The 18,974-nt window shown below is 43.9% G+C and overlaps 1 protein-coding gene across 1 annotated transcript in view; it reads left to right on the forward strand.

Annotated features, from left to right (window-relative positions):
- Window positions 1-1,230: 1,230 nt before the first annotated feature.
- capn15 (calpain 15) overlaps window positions 1,231-18,974 on the forward strand; it is a 31,517-nt gene continuing 13,773 nt past the window's right edge. The window contains 2 exon segments of the mRNA XM_062443206.1: window positions 1,231-1,409; window positions 11,840-13,490. Coding sequence (XP_062299190.1) covers window positions 1,231-1,409; window positions 11,840-13,490 — 1,830 coding nt within the window.

Raw genomic sequence — 18,974 nt, forward strand, 5'->3', positions numbered from 1 at the left:
ACAGCACCGCAGCCCGAAACGGAACATTCCTCCCGGGTATTTTGTCGTATGTTACACAGAACTTGCAGCTGAGCCGTACACATCTTCATGTTGTGGTAACTGAAGTTAAAGCTGCTCCTGGAAAACTCTTTTTTGAAACATCTTCCCTTTTTATCCGTGTGTTGTTGGGGTTTTTTTAGGTTAATTTCTGAAGTTCATGTGAATTGTTTTCCCTTTTTCACATGGAAATACAAAATTCTGTTCATACCAGAAGTGGTGTAATCTCCGAGAAAGCCCTTCCCAAGGATTTTAAACATGAGACTTTATCCAGTGGGAGAAATACAGCTGGGGTGTTTTACTGGTAAGCCTCAACAGCAGCTGTTAGTCAGGCTGCATGTCTGAAAGATGAGACTTGGATATTAGCATACTTGTAGTTTTGCCAACACCCCTCCCAGAAAATGCAATGCATTGATGTTCTCCTATGCCTATATTGTGAATAACTCAAAATCAGTGCCACTATTGAACGCTGTCAGCCTTCTTAAAGGACCATGATGCTCTTGTGATGTCCTGGATGAACTTCGAACTCTTTGGTAGCTGAGATGCTGACTGACTTCAACACACACATTTTCCTGCTGTCGCTGATCTTCTGAGCATGTGCAAAGAGGAACCAGGCATGAGACTGCACAGACTGGGGGAGATGTGTCAGAAGGAACGCAGGAGGAATTATGAGTGGCACTGTGGAAGACCTGGTGCAGATAGTTACAAGCTTAAAGTCTACGGGAATTATAAACCTATGCTGTAACAAAACTGTATTCTGAATTTACTGTAGTGGAATCAGCGCTCCACACACCAAATTACTATTTTAATTGAGAACTTCTTCCTCCATGCACTGTGGGAAATCTGCATACTTGGCCACCTGCAGGTTACACTTATTTTTGAGTACCCTTGTCTTTTATTCCCTGTTGCTGTGTTTTTTATTTGGTTTCATTCTAGCACGCTGAGAGTTGTTCTGCGGGAAGAAATGATACCTATTTGAAGCAGAAAGTTGTCAACAGGAGGTTTACTGCAAATACCGACACATGATTTGAGTTGCTGTTGTGATCAAAACAACCACTTTTAGTGTTTCTCAGAGTGTCTGCCTGAATGCAACTGTGGACCCCTTGTCAACTTCTGTGCTGTAGGGAAAAAAACAAAACAAACCGATCCCTCTGTTAGAGAACATTTAGAGACTATTATCCTATCGCCGTGGTGATGGGGAGCTCGGCCTCGTCTCTCACTGCAGAGACTGAGTCGGACCATGGCTTCCGCAGCACCCCCTACCCATCGTCACCCCCTGTGGGCTGGCTTAGGAACAGCCACAGCAGCCCGGTGTGGGGCACCACCTTCATCACACGTCAGCAGCAGCACCCGCTGCCTCACCGAGAGCGCAGGTAAGAGCCAACAGTCTAGCCAGCCGGCTGCCAACACATCTCTCAGCTGAGTGCACTCGGGGCACAGGGCAGGACTGGCCGCTCGGTTGGGGAAGCCACAGTAGGAATGAGATGTGGGGTTGTATTACAAAGCAATGCTGTCATGTAGAGCTGTGAGTGTAGAGTACAACTTTCAGAGGGAATTATTTGGAAGACCTTGTGCTGATGCTGTCTTTGGCTTCAGTGTCTGTGTGAGGTGCACGTTACGCTGTAAAATGACACTTCATCAGCATTGTTTATTTTGAGAAACTTATTACTTTATCATACACAGCAGACTTAGTCTCTCACAGGTAGTAAAGCTCACTGAGGATTCAATAACCTCAAAGCTATGGATCAAATCCACTGTTTCATAAAAGCTTATCTAATCAAAGTCTGCATTTTGATGTTTTTCTATGATGCACCCGAAATCTGGCTAAGCCGGATTTGTAAACCAAAATCCCACCCCCTTGGTTCCTCCTAGCCCAGCTGTACAGTATGTGCTGCTATTCAGGCAGTGCTGAGTGGATTGCCCGAAGAGATGGATCGACATGGCCACTGTGAACCCAATGAAAACCAGCCCGAGGGTAATCTCTCTGTCATGCTTTTTCATCAGGCTTGACTCAATCTTGTTAATTTAGGCAATTATTGAAGGCAGAGTGACATTCTCTTAGATCTTGATAACGTTGGCTTCGTGGATGTGCTCTTACACTCACATACAGTTTATTATCCACACAAAATGGCCTCAACTGTGAATGGAGGCACATTTTAGTTTGGTTGTCTGAAATTGTTGAGTGTTCAGACTACGACCACTATTAAGATTTTATCCGAGAATAGAGCTTTTATTGAGCTAGCAGCACCTATGTAATGGAGCAAGGTTTATGTCTTGCAGTGCAGACTATTTGTGGAAGAGACATACTATTGATATAGACAGTGTTTCACAGTACTAACTGCATTAAAAACATACATTCAGTTACTGTATCTACAAGAAAGAATGTCGCAATAAGCCATTGTTCCAGTCATTGCCGTCTAAATCACTGTCAACAAACTGAACGGCCTATCAGCAGTGTGTAAGAGGCTCAGTTTGAATGTGCAGCTCATCCAGCAGTTTTGACTGACTTTCATCCAAGAGATGATCTCCTCAACCGCCCTCACAGAAACTTGTTTAGAAGCGTTTCCAGTTTTCTTCAGCTTTTTTGGGTCATGTCTCGATGACATGAGAACAGACAGTTGATATCGACCGCCTGTAGTGTATTGAAGTTGCTGAGTCACTCAGAGCTTCATGGTCCGGTTGTTAGTTATTGATTTTCAGAGAGCCCGATCACATTTCCCCACAATGGATGTCATTATTTATTCAGCATCAGTCTCCAGTTGGGCTTTCATCTTTCTTGATTCCTGCCCGCCGCTGTCAATGCTTTCCTTGCAGTTGCTCTACATTTAACAGTTAAGGCTGTCAGGGCAACCATTGCTCACGCTGCTAAGAGTTTTAAAATATAGACAGGGCCGGTTTTAGCCTCTGCTTAAACACATTTCCATCAACCGTAGCTCTATGCATGAATGAAACTGTAGTGTAGCTCATACTGTCAGTGTAGTTTTGCATCATACAATAAACTTGTTCTTTTATTCAGCAGTCTCTTTCGCTGCGTTTGTGCATCTCTGTAGCAACAAGCCTCTGTCTCCATCACCAATTAGACTACACCCTCCGTCAGCTGAGCGCATAAACACATGCAGACACGCAGAAATATACCGACACACCATTTCAGACTACTGCTGGGAGGCAAAGAGGGTCACACACACACACACACACACACACACACACATTCTGACAATAGAGGTTTTAGAAACACTGTGTACTAGCACTTGGAACGTGTACTCTTATCTACCCCCACTCCCTCTCCCTCACATACACACTCACATTCTCATGCACATATACACATTGCTGTATGAGGCTAACAACGTTAGGCAAGCTTTGCTGAGCTGTGACAGAGCATGAAATATAGAAACAACAGAGCAGTATGAGCCTAGCTTAACTTCAACCATTCTCATACAGTTTATTCTATAATATATTGTCCTACAAAAATGTTCTTTCCCTTATTTTTCTTTGCTTTTAAGACTCTAGAAGAAGTCTTGTCTTTGAGTAATTTGAATTAGGTGCCATTGTTTGTGTGCACTAGATCTGTATCCGTAATCTTGACTGTGAAGGTTCTCTCAAGAAATCTACCCACTCACTGAGATGTTTTGTGAGCCCTCAATGATTCACAACTTGGGAATCAGAACTTTTTATCATTCCTTTATCAATTGAGAGGATTTCATCTCAGCCCCACAGTGTCAGGCTAAAATTATGCTTCTGTGGGCTGCACGTAGACGGACATGCAAGGGGGGCGACTTGTAAATAACCTGTTTTCATTCAATTTGCCTGACACACAGGTTTGCATATGAGATGTTGAGATTTCGAGGGTGTGTGACTTGGTGACTTACAGTTACCCATAACACCATTCTTCGTGTAGGTCTGCTGTTGACCTGTATCTTTGGAGAAGCATAATTTCAGCTCTAGTGTGATACATTGCAAATAGCCCTGGGAGCCCTCAGCCCTTAAAGTCAGTGTCTGCTCTCTCCAGAGTCGACCCCAGTGGCTCCTACTGTCCCAGCATGATGGATGATGGCGTTTATCGCAGCTCCAGTCCACTGGCTTTGCTCCCTTTAATTGGATTAAAACCGGTCCACTTGGATTCAACTAGAAATGATTACTGGCAGTGTTTATTTCAGAATTATGTCAGCGCGTCCTCCCTCGCCATTGTCTGATGAAGAGGGGGGCCACGTCAGGTCAGTCCCCAAGCCTGCAGAATAGATTTGGCACGCAGGCTTTGTCTCACAGTGTGGCTTTCTTTGGGGAAGCAGTGCACTGATGCGGGTAAAAGAAAAACTAGCATATTGGCACTGCGACTGACATCATTCAAGATTCCCCCCACTCTTGTTGCCATGGAAATCTGTAGCATATGTTCACTAACCTAAATCCATTGGGCGTTAGATGAGGCCAAACATGATAACATGGCTGTTTCATACACACAAAGAAACCCATGCCGGTAAATTACACAGGTTATATTGAGGAGTGCAAAAAACCTGCTGATTATTCAAGTTGGTGATGTCGGATAGAGGCCAGTGAGCAACCTCCTGGCAAGTGGTTTTTAATAGTTTGCCTTTAAGGGTTAAATTTGTGTTGTGGTAACAGTGAGTGAAACTTTACTTTGTGGCGCCTCTTTGAGAAGTTCCCATCTTGCTGAAGGCAGCGCTATGTCAGCAGTGCTGCTACCCTCCAGGTTTGCGTGCCCGCAGCAACTCTGGATCAACACTGTACCTCTGCCATCTCTTCCGCTTCTTCCTCCCCAGATCCTGGCACTTCCTGCCAGCTTCCTGCCTGCACTCACTTTGCTCCGTGCCATTAATGTCTGCTGAAACCCAGTCAGACAGTTTCCTCTGTTTAAAGATTCAAATGTCTGAAGCTGTCTCCACCGCTGACAGATTCCCTCGTCAAAAATGAGAACTGGTCTTGAAATATTCACTGAGGGCAGAGCTAGAGGTCAGACGCTACTGTTATTCCCTTTCTTGACCAGTATTTTTATATATATTTTTTGCGTCTTCCGTCTCTTCAGAGGAGTGACGTTTTTTGTTCATATCTTATTTTTATAATGGTTCTGGGTTATGAGGTTAGAAGATCATGAGGTTTGTGATCTTCTGGGTCAGGCTTACATAAAAAATAGCAACAACAGCAATGAACTGTCATAAAAAGTACAGAGCATGGCATTTCCCTGACACTTAACATTTAAACAACGCCATCCTTGTTTCTACAGCATCACACCCTAAGCTCTTTCTCATAAGAAGGGAATGTTTGTTGAGTTTAAAAGAAATGCTCTTAGTATATAGACTCAGTGGTGTTTATTAGTGGAATGTATTGGCCTCAGGGAACATTTTCAAAAGACCTTTTGTTCATTTTCAGTTCAGTTTTTTTCAGTCTTTGTTCCACCACCAACATGTAACATTTTCTAAACCTGTTCTGTCTTCATACTCTATGCTGAAAGGTCCTTCTCTTCATTAAAAAGTGTCCTGCTCAAAGTCATCTCATCAAAGCTTTCCCAATTATCTAGTTGTGTTTTCCCCTGTGACTGAAGCTTCACTGTCACCATTCCCTTGTCTCACGTCACCAGACGCTGTGTGTCTGAGTGGAAACTCTTTTATCTCTCGCTTAAATCTGGAATCTAGAAACTCCTCTGATAAGTAGCAGTCAGTGTTTCAGAGTTGAGTAATGACTCATATTCATGCCACAACACATCACCTGGCAGGTAAAGAGGCTCTTAGAGTTAATCCTCGAGACCTTGATTCATTCGCCCCTGTGATGGACAGGAAGCAATGCATGCTAGGGGAGAATTACTTTTAAGTGAAAAGTTTGCTCTGATCACGTAAGCCCACAATGGAGTGATAAACAAAACTTTTTTTTTGCACATAAAAACTCCTGCAGCCAGGCTGCATTCATTACTAAAGGGGGTAAAATTAATTCTCTGTTGCTTTTCTCAAGTGCAGTAAAGAATTTGTGAAAGTGCTGATCTAATCCCCTGTCAGTAGAGTTTTCTGGGTGTGTTCAAATGCAGCAGAATCCTTCAACATTCATTATCCTTTTTATACAGCTTGTCTTATCCAAGGGCATATTGGCCTCTGATAAGTCTCATTTTTTAATAACAAGCTGTGCTCTGTTCAACAACAATCACTGCTCAGCTGGCATCATCATTCTGTGCGCCAGTATTGTTAAGAGGGGAAGAAAAACATAAAAAGACACAAGCAGTAATGCCCTTGCAGCTGGTAATTAGGAAAATCACTTCCTGTGTCCCCATCGCTTGTAGGGTTGCTGTGATTTAAACATTCCCATCATCAAATGCACAATAATTCAGACATATTCCTTACCATAAAGATTTTATAAACTACTGAAGTAACTACAGCTCTCTGCCTGTGTTCACACCGAACTGTGCCTGTAAATATTTACCAGGAGGGTGACTCACTTTATTTAAGTTTGTTTGTGTTAGAAAGAGTACATCTGGAGCCTGTCTCGCAGTGTGAGTTCAACGATATCCTGCCTCACACTGCTTTATAATAATCATAGACAGCTGATATCACAAAGCTGATTATGGAGAAGTTAAGATAAAAAAAGTGTTCACATTAAAATAGATGATTGTTGTATGCAACAAGTAAAAAATCAAATACATCAACAGATTAAGATTAACATGTTTAATATGAGTTGAGATGAAACTGTCCATTCATGTGGGAAAAGTGCAATTGTAAAACATAATAGTAATATCTGAGAGATACAGCATAAGTGAAATCTAAAGGGGAGCAATAGAAATGTACCGACACGTTCAACATGTAAAGTAGTCTCCACTGTAGGTTTGGTTGTGGGAAGGAAATGAATCACAACCAGTCTTCTCTCGCAAACATCCATCCACTAATTAATTTGGGCCCACGCTCATAAAACAATGTAAAGGCAACACTGAGGCTAGCAGGGATTATGGGATGAAAATTGAAACAGAATGAAGGCGGCATAGTGTGGTTCACATTATTTCTCTTATTGATAACTCTGTTGATAATTTATGAGGCTTAATTGACCCCATATGGGTCTTAAAATAGCTTCCACTTGCAGCCCAGGAAACCCCAGATATTAAATCGCTAATTATCTGAAAAGTAGCATAGAAGCTATAGCCAGTTGCCAAAATAAAAACTGATTAGCTGATTATCTGAACTAATTAGCCACTCATTTCAGCACTGCTTTGTGCTAACTGGCATTGTTTCTTAAATTTAAATGCGACACAGTATTATGTGAGGACTATAATTATTTGTTTGCTTTTTATTGTTGCTTTTTTTTTTAATGGTTTCTTACAGTATTCGTCTTCTGTCATCTGGGTGTGTGAGAGTCCAAGCAATATCTGTAAACAGTTGTCGTACAATTCCCTGTCAAGGAGATATTAAAGGTCTACTGGCAGGCTTGACCCTGTTCTGTATGGATTGGACTACATTATTAACTAGGAGCACAGCACAGAGGCAAATTCGCTTCCTCACATCCAGCCACTGCTGAGTCATTGAGCTGAGTTGAATTTACTTGGAAAATACTTTTAGTCACCTTTTTCCATGTGGTTGGTCTTGGCGTGTACAGTACACAACCCGCAGTACAAGCTACACACTCAAACTGTAATTTGTAAAGGCCACACATTACACTTTGAGTCACTTCTTTGTCTGTTTTTTTCAGTATGTTCGCATAGCACAGAGTTAATTTGGTATGTTGCGCTCCGATACACGTGGCATGTACACAGCGGAAGATAAGAAGCGTTGAAGTGTAATTTAATTCTGTTTATCTATCCAACAGGCAACAAGTGTATGAGTAAACACAATGTGAAAATCGAGTCATTTCATGTTGCTACTAGTGTTTACAGTCAAAGCTTTGAGAAACGCTGTGTTGCTACATTTTTCCAGCTATTCGCAAAATGAAGTGTCATGAAAATGTGTGACACTGACTGACAGGCTAACTGTTACATAATATCTCTAAAAATGCTGACTGACTCCTTTCAGTTCAGTCAGATGTACAGGGTTAGGGTTAGGGTGAGGTCCATTAGACAGTCAATAAAATGTTGCATTGTACTTTTGGAGTTTATTAATCACCTTTTTTGTTTTTTTAGATGAGACAGTGAAGTAGATTGAATCAGTTATCATCATGTGTTTGTATATCAAGGTAAATGACTAACATTGGAATCTACAGTCATGTGTTAAGAACCATGTCTACTGCTAATCTGATGACATTTCGGTTTGGGTTTGCTGCTTGTCTCTGTGTTGAATGAATGAACTCTGCCCCTCGTGGTCAAGGAGGGTATCTCACTTTCCCCTCGGTCTCTGGGATCAGCGCCAACCTTGGAAAAGGCAGCGCTAATGACAGTCGCACAAAGGCCAAATGTCCCACAGTGAGGCAGGGAGAAGCTGGCGAGACTCGGCTCACTTGATCTCGCAACAGGGTTGAGTATGTGGAGTGAATCCAAGCAGCCAGCCATAGGTGGCAGACACACTATATGCATGGCTTTTGTAGAATTACTCTACTTACAGCCTTACGTGACCCATCTCATATAAGGGATTGTATTCGTCTCTACTCTGAAGACTGAGGGCTATCTTGCTCACATTTCAGTTGATAATTAGATTTTTTTTACACCACAATAATGTTACCGATTTGAGTTTTAGAGCTCACACTCTCAGTAATAGTCTACTGAAGTGGTCTGTGACTGTCTTATACTCACTGAAGCGTTGGGAAATTGGTCAGGGGTCTCTTACTTAAGTGAATTTAAACCAGGACTTTATGGGCAGCAGGCTGCATTGAGGACCTCATTGCACAAAGATGGGTTTTCTAGAGGTGAGGTCTCTCTCTCTCTCTCTCTCTCTCACTCTCTCTCTCACTCTCTCTCTCTCTCCACTGTAAGCTATTGGCTACCCGCCCAGGTCTGCGACACTGAGGAGCTGAAGTGGGCACTTTTAGAGCAGCTCCACTGAACACAGGGCCAAGGACAAAAGGTGTGTGCGTGCGTCTGTGTGTCCGTGTGTGTGTTTGCAAACACTCATGTGGAGCGTGTACACGGAAAGCATCCTTTTAAGTCGGGTCCAGGGATCACAGGCTACAGCGGTTCATCGTCTGCTGCAGGCATGTACTGTAAAAAAGGTGTTTGCGCATGTGCACTAACAATGCATTCACAGTGCATCCTTTTAATTGAGGGCTGGGATTGTGGCCGTAGTCGTTAATCATGCCTTACTTACATTTGATAGGTGCAATGCTTACAACAGATAATAATGAGATAATAAGCTAGATATTAAAAAATGACTTGAGAGGCTGATTATTTTGATGTGGAGTTCCTGCGACGGCTGCCGCAGACAGAAAGATAATGAATCTGCGATCCCCGTGCTCCAGCGAGAACCAAATCAATTGCTTTGACAAACTCTCCATGTGGCTGACACCATGACTTTGCTCCCTCGCTGAAGATGAAAGAGGCCTGACAGTTATGAAAATGGCCACAGGGCAGAGCCTGTCATCAAACATGAGGTGTCGACACTTGTTGTTGTCGTCGTCGTCATCGCCGTCGCGGCCCTCAAACAGGCAGGCCTTTGGAGAGCTAAGCATGGTGTGAACATGTGTCATCAATGCTAGCATGGGGCCGCCTCTTAATTCGACCACATTTAACTGAACTGCAGAGGGGGTGGAGTATGTGTTGCAGGCGGCTGAGGATGCAGCATGGGTTATTTGAGGATAGATAGAATATTTTTCTGAACTTACTTAAGATTTAGGCAAATAATTTACAAGCTGGGGAAGTTGTATCCTAAAATCATTTCTGCAGGAGCATGAATACAGTGCTAATGGCTCCTGACATAAAGCACTGGGACTTTTACTTCCATACTTTTTCTGTCCTGGGGGTGCAACCAAGGCACAAATGAAGATAGACAATAAAATAAAATAAAACAAGCAACTATGCTATATCTGCAAATAAATATAGCTACATCCCTGCACACACTCACACACACACACAAGCACACACAGCCAGCGGCAAGGACCTACACACATGAAGACACCCGAAGAGACACATTAGTATCCCTCCCCACTGTCATTCTCCTTCTTACCTTAGGGAGGAGAGCTGACAAGAGGAGAGGACAGTGTGCTGGAAGAGAGAGGTTGGATGTAAGAGGTTCCCCTGAGTTCTGAAGATTCACTTGGTTTGAAAAGGTTTAATGGAGTTGAACTAAGGACAATTAGCTGGCTAGGACATAAGGTGCTGCAGTGGGGAAGAGCGGGACCTAAGCTGGTCAGCCAGCAGTCATACTTATAAGTCTCCTCTACACTCCATTAGTGGTATAAAAATATCACATGGACATGTTGTTCTCCATGTTTTAATGTGAAAACTAAAAAGATAATGAGACTGTTTTTCATTGTAAAATAGGTTGTTTCCACCAGGACAGCCACAAACTGATGCTACCTCATAAAGCTGTAATTGCAATATTAGATTTCTCAAAAAGCAAAAAAAACAAATGTAACCAAATCCGTAAGCTTTGCGGTCACTTTGAGGGCAACATCTTTGCCACTGGGATCAATGTGAAGAGCAGCGCAGTCTCCTCGCTCTTAGCACCTTACCCTCCACTACCCTACAATTCCCACATTACCTTCCCTGTGTTGCTGTTCACACATGAGCAGCTTGAGTGACAGTGACATTTATGGTTTTGTCAAGACTGCGACCGTGTCCATCCCTCGGCCCACCCCCAAGGTATCCAACCGTGCTGCCCCTCTCCTCACCCCATAAAACCCCCTAATACACCCGCTATCAATAAATGAAATTGATTGAACTGCAGGCACACAAATGAACTGTGTGTACAAGTCAATCCAAAAGCAACACATCGCTTTAGGTTATATTTGTTTGTTGTTCAGCTAAGTAGCCTGACTAGATGGATGGATCGCCGCCTGTCCCTCTGAGTCAAAATGGTCAAGAATTGATTTGTTTCCCTTGTTCCCATTCACATTTTCCCTCTCTGTACTCTCCGCGCTGTTGGTGTTGATAGTTTGGGTTAATTCAATTCCTTAAATCCAGACCTGTGAACGACTTAAAATATGCTAACGTCATGTGTGCTGCCAGAATTAATAGTCTCCTGCATTCAGAATTCATTCGGGCACGGGATTGATGTGACCTGAAGTTGCACCCGTCTAGCCTGCATTAACATTCACCAAGTAACAGGGGAGAGAGGTGTTAATATGAAGTGGAAGAGACCCTGTGCATTTTTTCTGTTTTAATAAGTGTCAGTCAGGAGGGCTCTAAAAGCGCTTCTCTCAGTATTCTTGGGGAATAGCAGTCTCCTCTGCCATCTTCCCCTCCTTTGGCTCCTCCTCTGTATGTGCTGTCTTCCTGGCTCTAATCATGTGGCCATTGTGTATGGATTTACTGCCCTCAGTGCCCCCAGGAGGGAGATTTGATTTTTCCCCTGCACCGGCTAATCTTTCCCTCTCACACTCTATTTTTCTTTTCTCATTCTGTCTGTCTCTCCTCCTCTTGCAGATGTTTTTGCAGTCCCCTTTTCCCTTTAGATTACCATCCTTGACTAGAAGCATGTATTTATTCCCTGGCTGCTTTATAATTTTTTTCAACCCCATCTTGCTTCTGTCTTATCCTTTCCTCCGATTTGTTTCACCACTTTTATTAAACACGACTCAGAATATTACCGACTAAAATAGCTCAAATGATTGAACAGTGGCATACTTAACAGGTAACTATTATTGCTAGGCTTTTATGGCTGTACATTAGAATGCATAACGGACAGATTTGTTTCTTGAGTTTTGTTTTGACTGTCTGTTTCCTGTTTTACAGCCACTCTCACTCTCCTGGTTCCATGGCAGCAGCAGTGCGAGGCAGTGAGTGGTCATGTGGACGCTGCACCTTCTTAAATGCCGGCGCGGCACCTCGCTGTTCCATCTGTGAAGCACCTCGACAGAAACCTGACCTTAACCAGATCCTGCGGCTAAGCAGCACTGAGGAGCACCGCTGGGCCTGCCCCCGTTGTACCCTTAACAACCCCCAGGGGTCCGGAGCCTGTTCCGTCTGTGGCTTCGGACCCTCTCCTTCCACTCACACACCCCCTACCACCACCATCGCCGCAACTGCCAACGGCCTCCCGCCTGCTCCCACCGAACTCCCAACACCTACTGTCACTCCCACAGTGCTACTAGAACCTCATGGACAGCATGTAGTTAAGGAGGAAGTGCTACGACGATCAGAGAGCAATGGAGAGGTGTGTGGGCTGGAGGGGCAGCACTCGGGCTGGGCTTGCCCTCGCTGCACACTTCACAACACACCAGTGGCACTGTCATGCTCAGCCTGTGGTGGACCTAGGAAACTGTCATTGCCTAAAATCCCCCCTGAGGCGCTGGTTGTGCCAGAGGTGCGCACACCTGTGCTGGGGTTTCCTGTGCACACAGCAGGGGCTCCCCCACTACTCATAGACCTAACGGACGACTCTCCCCCAGCACCTCCATGTGATCCTCAAGAACCCCCCCACGTGTCCTCACAGTCCCTCTCGTCGCCTTTTTCTTCTTTTTCCTCCCTTCAAAACAACCCTGTACCTCGCAGCAGGAGAGAGGTGCCCCCTCCTGGGCGCCCGCCAAACCCAGGCACCAACACTCCCAGTCCCACTTCTCCTTCAACTGCCAGTGTGCCACCCCAGCCTGGCCCACAGCGACCAGCCAAGCCTAAACATGCCCAACCCCAGGAACCCTCATACCCGAGTAAGCGCCTCAGTATCTTGGAGGAAGAAGACTCTCAACACGCCCCCCACCTCCCTGTTACTTCCTCAGCAACCCCCAACTGGAAGTGCCCTAGCTGCTCCTTGCCCAACCCAGGTTGCTCTTCCAAGTGTGAGGCCTGCCGATCATCGCGGGCTGGTACTGACCTTATTGACCTGGTGGGCTGTGAGACGGTACGCTTCACCCCAGCCAGCCCCTCTAGTCCAGACTTTAGCACGTGGGCCTGCTCCAAGTGCACCCTGCGCAACCCCACGGGTGCACCCAAGTGCTCAGCCTGTGGTTCCTCCAAGCTGCACGGCTTTCAGGAGCAGCAAGCGCCCCTGCCCCGCTGCTGTACCCACTGTGGCCTCCCACAGGGGCCTGGCACGACATGCTCCTGTACACCTTCCTCTTCTTCATCCTCCTCGGGTCATAAAACACGGAAACAGGCCAGAGGTTTCTCCTCCTCCTCCTCTGCTATCGCTTCTTCGAGTTCCTCCTCCGCCTCATCTAGCCTTCAGGAGAGGATAGGACAGTGGAGCTGCCCAGCGTGTACGCTGCTCAACGACCTCAAGGCCAAGAACTGTGCAGCGTGCCACACACCCCAGCAGTACCTCACCCTTCGCAAGGTGGTTAAGCCTCTGAAGAGGAGAGAAAGCATGCATGTAGAGGCCCGACGACGAAATGACGAGGGTGAGGCCAAGGAGCTTTGGGAGAACATCGTCAGCTTTTGCAGAGAGGTAAGAGAACAATTAGTTGTAACTGGAAAAACATGAACACTTTAATGACTCATTATGGTTCAAAAGTTACAGGATTATCAGGAAGCTGTCACTCTGTATGTCATCAGTAGATTATAAGGCTTTGGGGCTATCTATGGTGAGATCTTTTACACAACTTGGAATTATATCACTTTATAACACCTTGTTGCTTGTGTTGAATTTGCATCATCTTTAAAGGATGAAGTAAAGACTCGACCAAGTTTTCATCCACAGGCAACTGACATTGTTCATTTGTTGTCCAGGACTTGTTGATGTTGTGTCGCAGTTTTTGTTGTGTTTTCCTTTGACTTTCAGAAGTCGGTGTCCGCTGACTTTAACATGCAATACGTCACAGGGTGCACATTGGCTTTCACTGCACAGTTCCCTTATTGTAATTCCTCTTTTTGTTATGGCGCTGGCATTGTTCCCGTTCCCTCAATCTCTCTAATTTCAGAGAAATGCTAATAGGCTTTGTCATTGCCTCTGTTTGCACTTGCTTCGTTAGCTGAGTTTTAAATGACCAGCGGGTGAATGTTGGCTACCTAAATGAGCTGCAGATATAGTGTCTCTCTCTCTCTTCTTATATCCATCTACAGCCTGCCCTCAGTCACAGAGCAGTAACAGCAAAATTCAGAAATGCTTTCTTTCAGGACTGTAACTCCAGTACTGGGAGGCTTTAATGAGTCTAGTTTTATTGTTTGCTTGGAATAGACTCTGGCTAGGTGTTTTCTTACCATCATTGTTGATAGCTTAGTTTGAGCAAGCTTCTCCATTTTCTATCCCCAGTTCTTATTTAGAAAGATATTAGACTACTTAATGAAATAAATGTTATGTATGTTATGATAGCAGTCCTGTCTGTGTGTGATAAAAAATATTTGATCATTCTAAATGTAATTTCTCTTTAAAGGGAGCGTTCCTGAGTCAATTAAAAGATCAGAAATGTGTAACTTATTAAACAGACAGCAGCTCCCTTCTCATCAACATATACCCTGAATTTTCATTTCATTAAGCTACTTAAATGCTTGATGGCAAAAGGTTAATCGTTAAGTTTTTTTTTCTTAACAGAGAAAAAAACTGACTATGCTTTTGTAATTATGGGCTTGTGTGTTGTCATAACAACCTAATGTAATGACGCATTTTTTGCCGCTCCAGTGCATTAGCTTTAACTGTTCAGACATCATCGAGACTTTAAGGTCAAGTTTGTCATTGATGAGCCGTGATTGGTCTGATTTACAGCGATATTTCGTCTTCTACAGCAACTATAGTTAACCTTCCTTTATGTAGCCTGTTTGTTTCTCACCACAATGCTGAACCTTTTCATAAGCTTGTATTATGTTGTCAAATAGGGTTAATATGAACCAACCTCTACCATCTATGCTAACAAAACAAACCTGATTGGACCAATTAAACCTAAATAAGCATGTTCTACCTTGCAACTGTTGAGAGCTTTTCAGATTTAGGTCATTTTGGTTGCAGGCAATTTATTCAGGTGAGCCCAGCTACCTACAACACCACGGCACCTATCATGCCATGTTTACAATAGCATGAAGTGAGATTTAGGATGCATTATTAATGGCTTCTTTGAAAGTCACAGGGCTCACTGCTGGGAGCGTGGGAGGGAAGTTGGCTCAGTAGGAAGAGGAAGGATATCGAAGATCCCTCATCCCCACCTTCGCCTCCTCTTTTCCTACTTTCAGATCGACATTTAAGCCGTCTTTCTTTTATCATCGTTCCTTTTCTCCTACAAATATTTTAGGCCTCCCTCTCGCAAGCTCTGCCCCTCTGTGCTCTTCAAAGTACTTTCCCCTCTTCATCTCCTTTTTATCCCGTCTCCCTCCATCAAATCTATCTTCACGCTCATCCTGTGTTTTTTTTTTTCTTCCTCTTTGCTAATATCTCAAAATATGCTTCTCCCTTCCCACCCACCGCACCCCCCTCCTCCACCCCCCATCCCACCCTCTCCACACGACTGCACTCAATTCTCCTGTGTAGCAGTCAATGTGCGGCTGGCTAGATGTGTGTGTGTGTGTGTGTGTGTGTGTGTGTGTGTGTGTGTGTGTGTGTGTGTGTGTGTGTGTGTGTGTGTGTGTGTGTGTGTGTGTGTGTGTGTGTGTGTGTGTGTGTGTGTGTGTGTGTGTGTGTGTGTGTGTGTGTGTGTGTGTGTGTGTGTGTGTGTGTGTGTGTGTGTGTGTGTGTGTGTGTGTGTGTGTGTGTGTGTGTGTGTGTGTGTGTGCTAAGGTGAACATGGGGCTGGCCTATTTTTAGCAGCAGAGCTAGAAGAGCAGAGCAGAAATGATTTGCTTCCCTATAGTGAAAGTAATCACTAACAGCATCAACTGCAGCAGCACGGTTTCAGGGGTCAGAAAGGGAGATGAAAGGGTGGTGATATTTGTGAGCAAGTGATGCTAGTCTTAATTCATCTCTGCCACAGTATTAACACTTGGCAAGCACCAAAAACAACGGCGGTGAAAATTGAGTGACGATAAAAGTTTTTGGTTTACCCGGTTCAAGGCGTGTGGGCCGTCTAACCACATGAAATCTGTGAAAGTTTTAGACTGTTTCTATTTGTCCGGTAGTCTTTCTAGACTTGTTGGATCATAACAGATGGTGTTACTAATGAAATATACTGTTGACATTCGTTCAGATTGCAGCAGTCAACAAACAGCAAAACTGAAGCTGGAGTTATAAATGCTGCAACAAAAAATCTCTTCTCACCTGAGCACAATTTGTTTCTCTTGCCCCTTTGCTTTTCTACTTCCCTTGATTGGTTTTGAGAGTGAGAGGTGTGTGCGTGATGCCAGTGCCCCGGAGCGTGTCCACTCACTCACTGTGCCAAACGAGTAAATGTTACTAACAGCCTTCGGCGCCGCTTGTGAACTGTGAAACCCAGCATGGCTGGAACGGGTTCCTCTGTTCCCTTTCCATGTCACCCTGTAGGAAGAAACAGAAAGATGCTGCATGGCAACAGAATGACTCTGATCTGTTTTATTTTCCCTCTTTGCACCATTCTTTAAACCACTTGCTAGTCATTTCCCACACATTGGATTTTATCAGGGGTTTTATCTGGTTTGCATGTTGGATTGTTAGTTCTGACGGCCTGCAGTGACAGGTTTTCACTGCCTGTGTGACAGTATGGTACGTGCCAGGCTGTACCGGGATGCGTTTGTTTCGGGTTTAATAAGTGTGGCACTGTGAAATCCAGCTCTGTAGTTCCTTGTCAGCACATTTGTGGAGATAAATGGGGTCTGTGTAACATGTAAATATCTAGCTACAAGATTTACTACCTTAAAAAAAAAAGGCCTTGTGTGTCTGCCAGTTATGTATATTCTGGGAGATGGTGGGAAAGCAGCAGGTTTTCTTAGCTTAGCACTGAATTGCAGTCTAGGGCTTGTGTGCTTGCCAATGATCAGAATCAGAGACAGCAGCAGCAGGTTGAATGGATGCGGACAGTCAGCTGGACTTATGCTGGTTGACATAACAACACCGCAGTCTGATCAACAGGAAAATGTTGTAGTTCTTATGCTCCTTACACAATTTAAATATGTTTCCACTGTGGTTGCTAATGTTATATCTTTTTACACTGCAAGCAATTGTTGAGACTTCATGTTTCACTATATTTTATATACACACTCTGCCTTTAGGTTGAATTGACTTTCTGATTTTGATTCCAATCACCCGTCATCTGCTTGGATTGGAGCAGCGTGTGCCTGAGTTTCATATGACTGTATGGTTTAAAATGCTCTTGAGAAGAAAAAAGGCATTATGCTAATAGGAACATCCTGTGCGCTCCAGATGTGAATAGGCTAATTGCAGCATGTACAGCACAATATTTTCCTTATGCACACAGCAGCAGACCACCTGACTGCTTAACATCTCTTGCAAATGATTCAGAACAATCCTCTGAAAAATTTTAAATGAATTTCCAAGCACATACTGGGATGTACTGTACCATGTATTCAGATCATTAGGCACTCCTGATTTATTTAATCAACTAAATATCATTTTAACCTGCAGGTGAAGGGGAACCCTGTCTAGAAATAAGCCTGTACCTCCCAAATAGAAAGATAAGCCTTAAAATAATTATTTGATTCCTTAAAGGAAGAATATGAAACCTTGAGTAAAACAAAAATGAAATGACTGTGTTTGGGTTAAATCACAGACCAGATTAAGACAATAGAATAATGTTGATGTACAGTATGTCGTTGTTTTAAATGTGCTTATAAATACATTTGATTTGATATTCAGACAGGCTGAGTTTAATCACTGTTCAACTCTGTGTGTGTGTGTATATGTGTTTTTCTATCTTCATGTGAACCCAAGACTGAGAGCCCACCAGGGTGTGGGGTCCAAAAACTTTGTGTGGATCAAAAATACAGGTCTCACAAGTTAACTATCAACCCCACAGGTGACAAAAGTAAGAATATATGTGTGAGCCGCTTACAAAAGTAAAACAAATGGCTTTTTTAAAGAAGGAATATATAAAACTGTCGCTTTCCAAATCCTAAATATTGGAGAGTTGCCTCCCCCCATCACCTCTTCTGCAGACTCAAAGCTCACGCATGTTTTTAGGTCAGGCAGAATCTATCTCAGTTGATCCAGTTTGTTTGGCTGCCTCCATGGCAGCAGCACACTGTGATTGTGTGCCATTGTTTGATACCTGGCAACCTGGGGTGTCATACATGAAATGATTATGACTTCCTTACACTGCATTACGTGGTAGTGGCACATAATGTGTTAAAATTATGTGCCAGCACAACAATCAGGTTCATTGAAATTGAAATTTCAAAGGAAAAGGAAAACATACTGACTGTAGTGTAACAGTCGCAGAAGCTAGTATTTCGATTTAACATGTTTCCTTAATCTCTGATATCATGGTCATTTTATGAGCTAGCACAGTAAATACATTACATATTGGCCCTTTTAATACATCCACGGTATGAGCACCTGCTTCATAATAGAGATGTTATAGTGACTACCTTGCAGCCAGAGCTGAGCTCTAGCAGGAGCAATTTGGATTTAATTAGTCCGACTCTTTAACCCTAGGTCTTAATCCTTGATCACTGATCAGGTCTTGCCTCGCTTATTTCTCTCAAGTCTCTACAGAGATAGATAAGTTTGAAGTCCAGGGCTGAAGTTTTCCCCTCCACCGCTGTGGTAAATCCACATCGGCCTCTAAATCCATACAATAAAAGCCGGCACAAGGGTCGTACATAAGCCAGTGAACTACAGAATCAGAAAGCTACATGGAGACCTCGGATGGCCACGGTGGCGAAGCAGGGTTGAAGCGATTCTGTCTGGTAGCTAATGCTGCATCGAGGCAACAGAATTGGATTGTGGGTTATGGCCTTGAATCAATTTACTTCACAGCGAGCCAGCTGCAGGGTGCCCACATCACATCCCCTTGCCTGCCTCGCAACGAGACTGGCCGAGTCCACTTGTGACACCACATATAAGAAACCAGATAGG

This window comes from Scomber scombrus, chromosome 21 (assembly GCF_963691925.1).
Source record: "Scomber scombrus chromosome 21, fScoSco1.1, whole genome shotgun sequence".
Taxonomy (NCBI): Eukaryota; Metazoa; Chordata; class Actinopteri; order Scombriformes; family Scombridae; genus Scomber; species Scomber scombrus.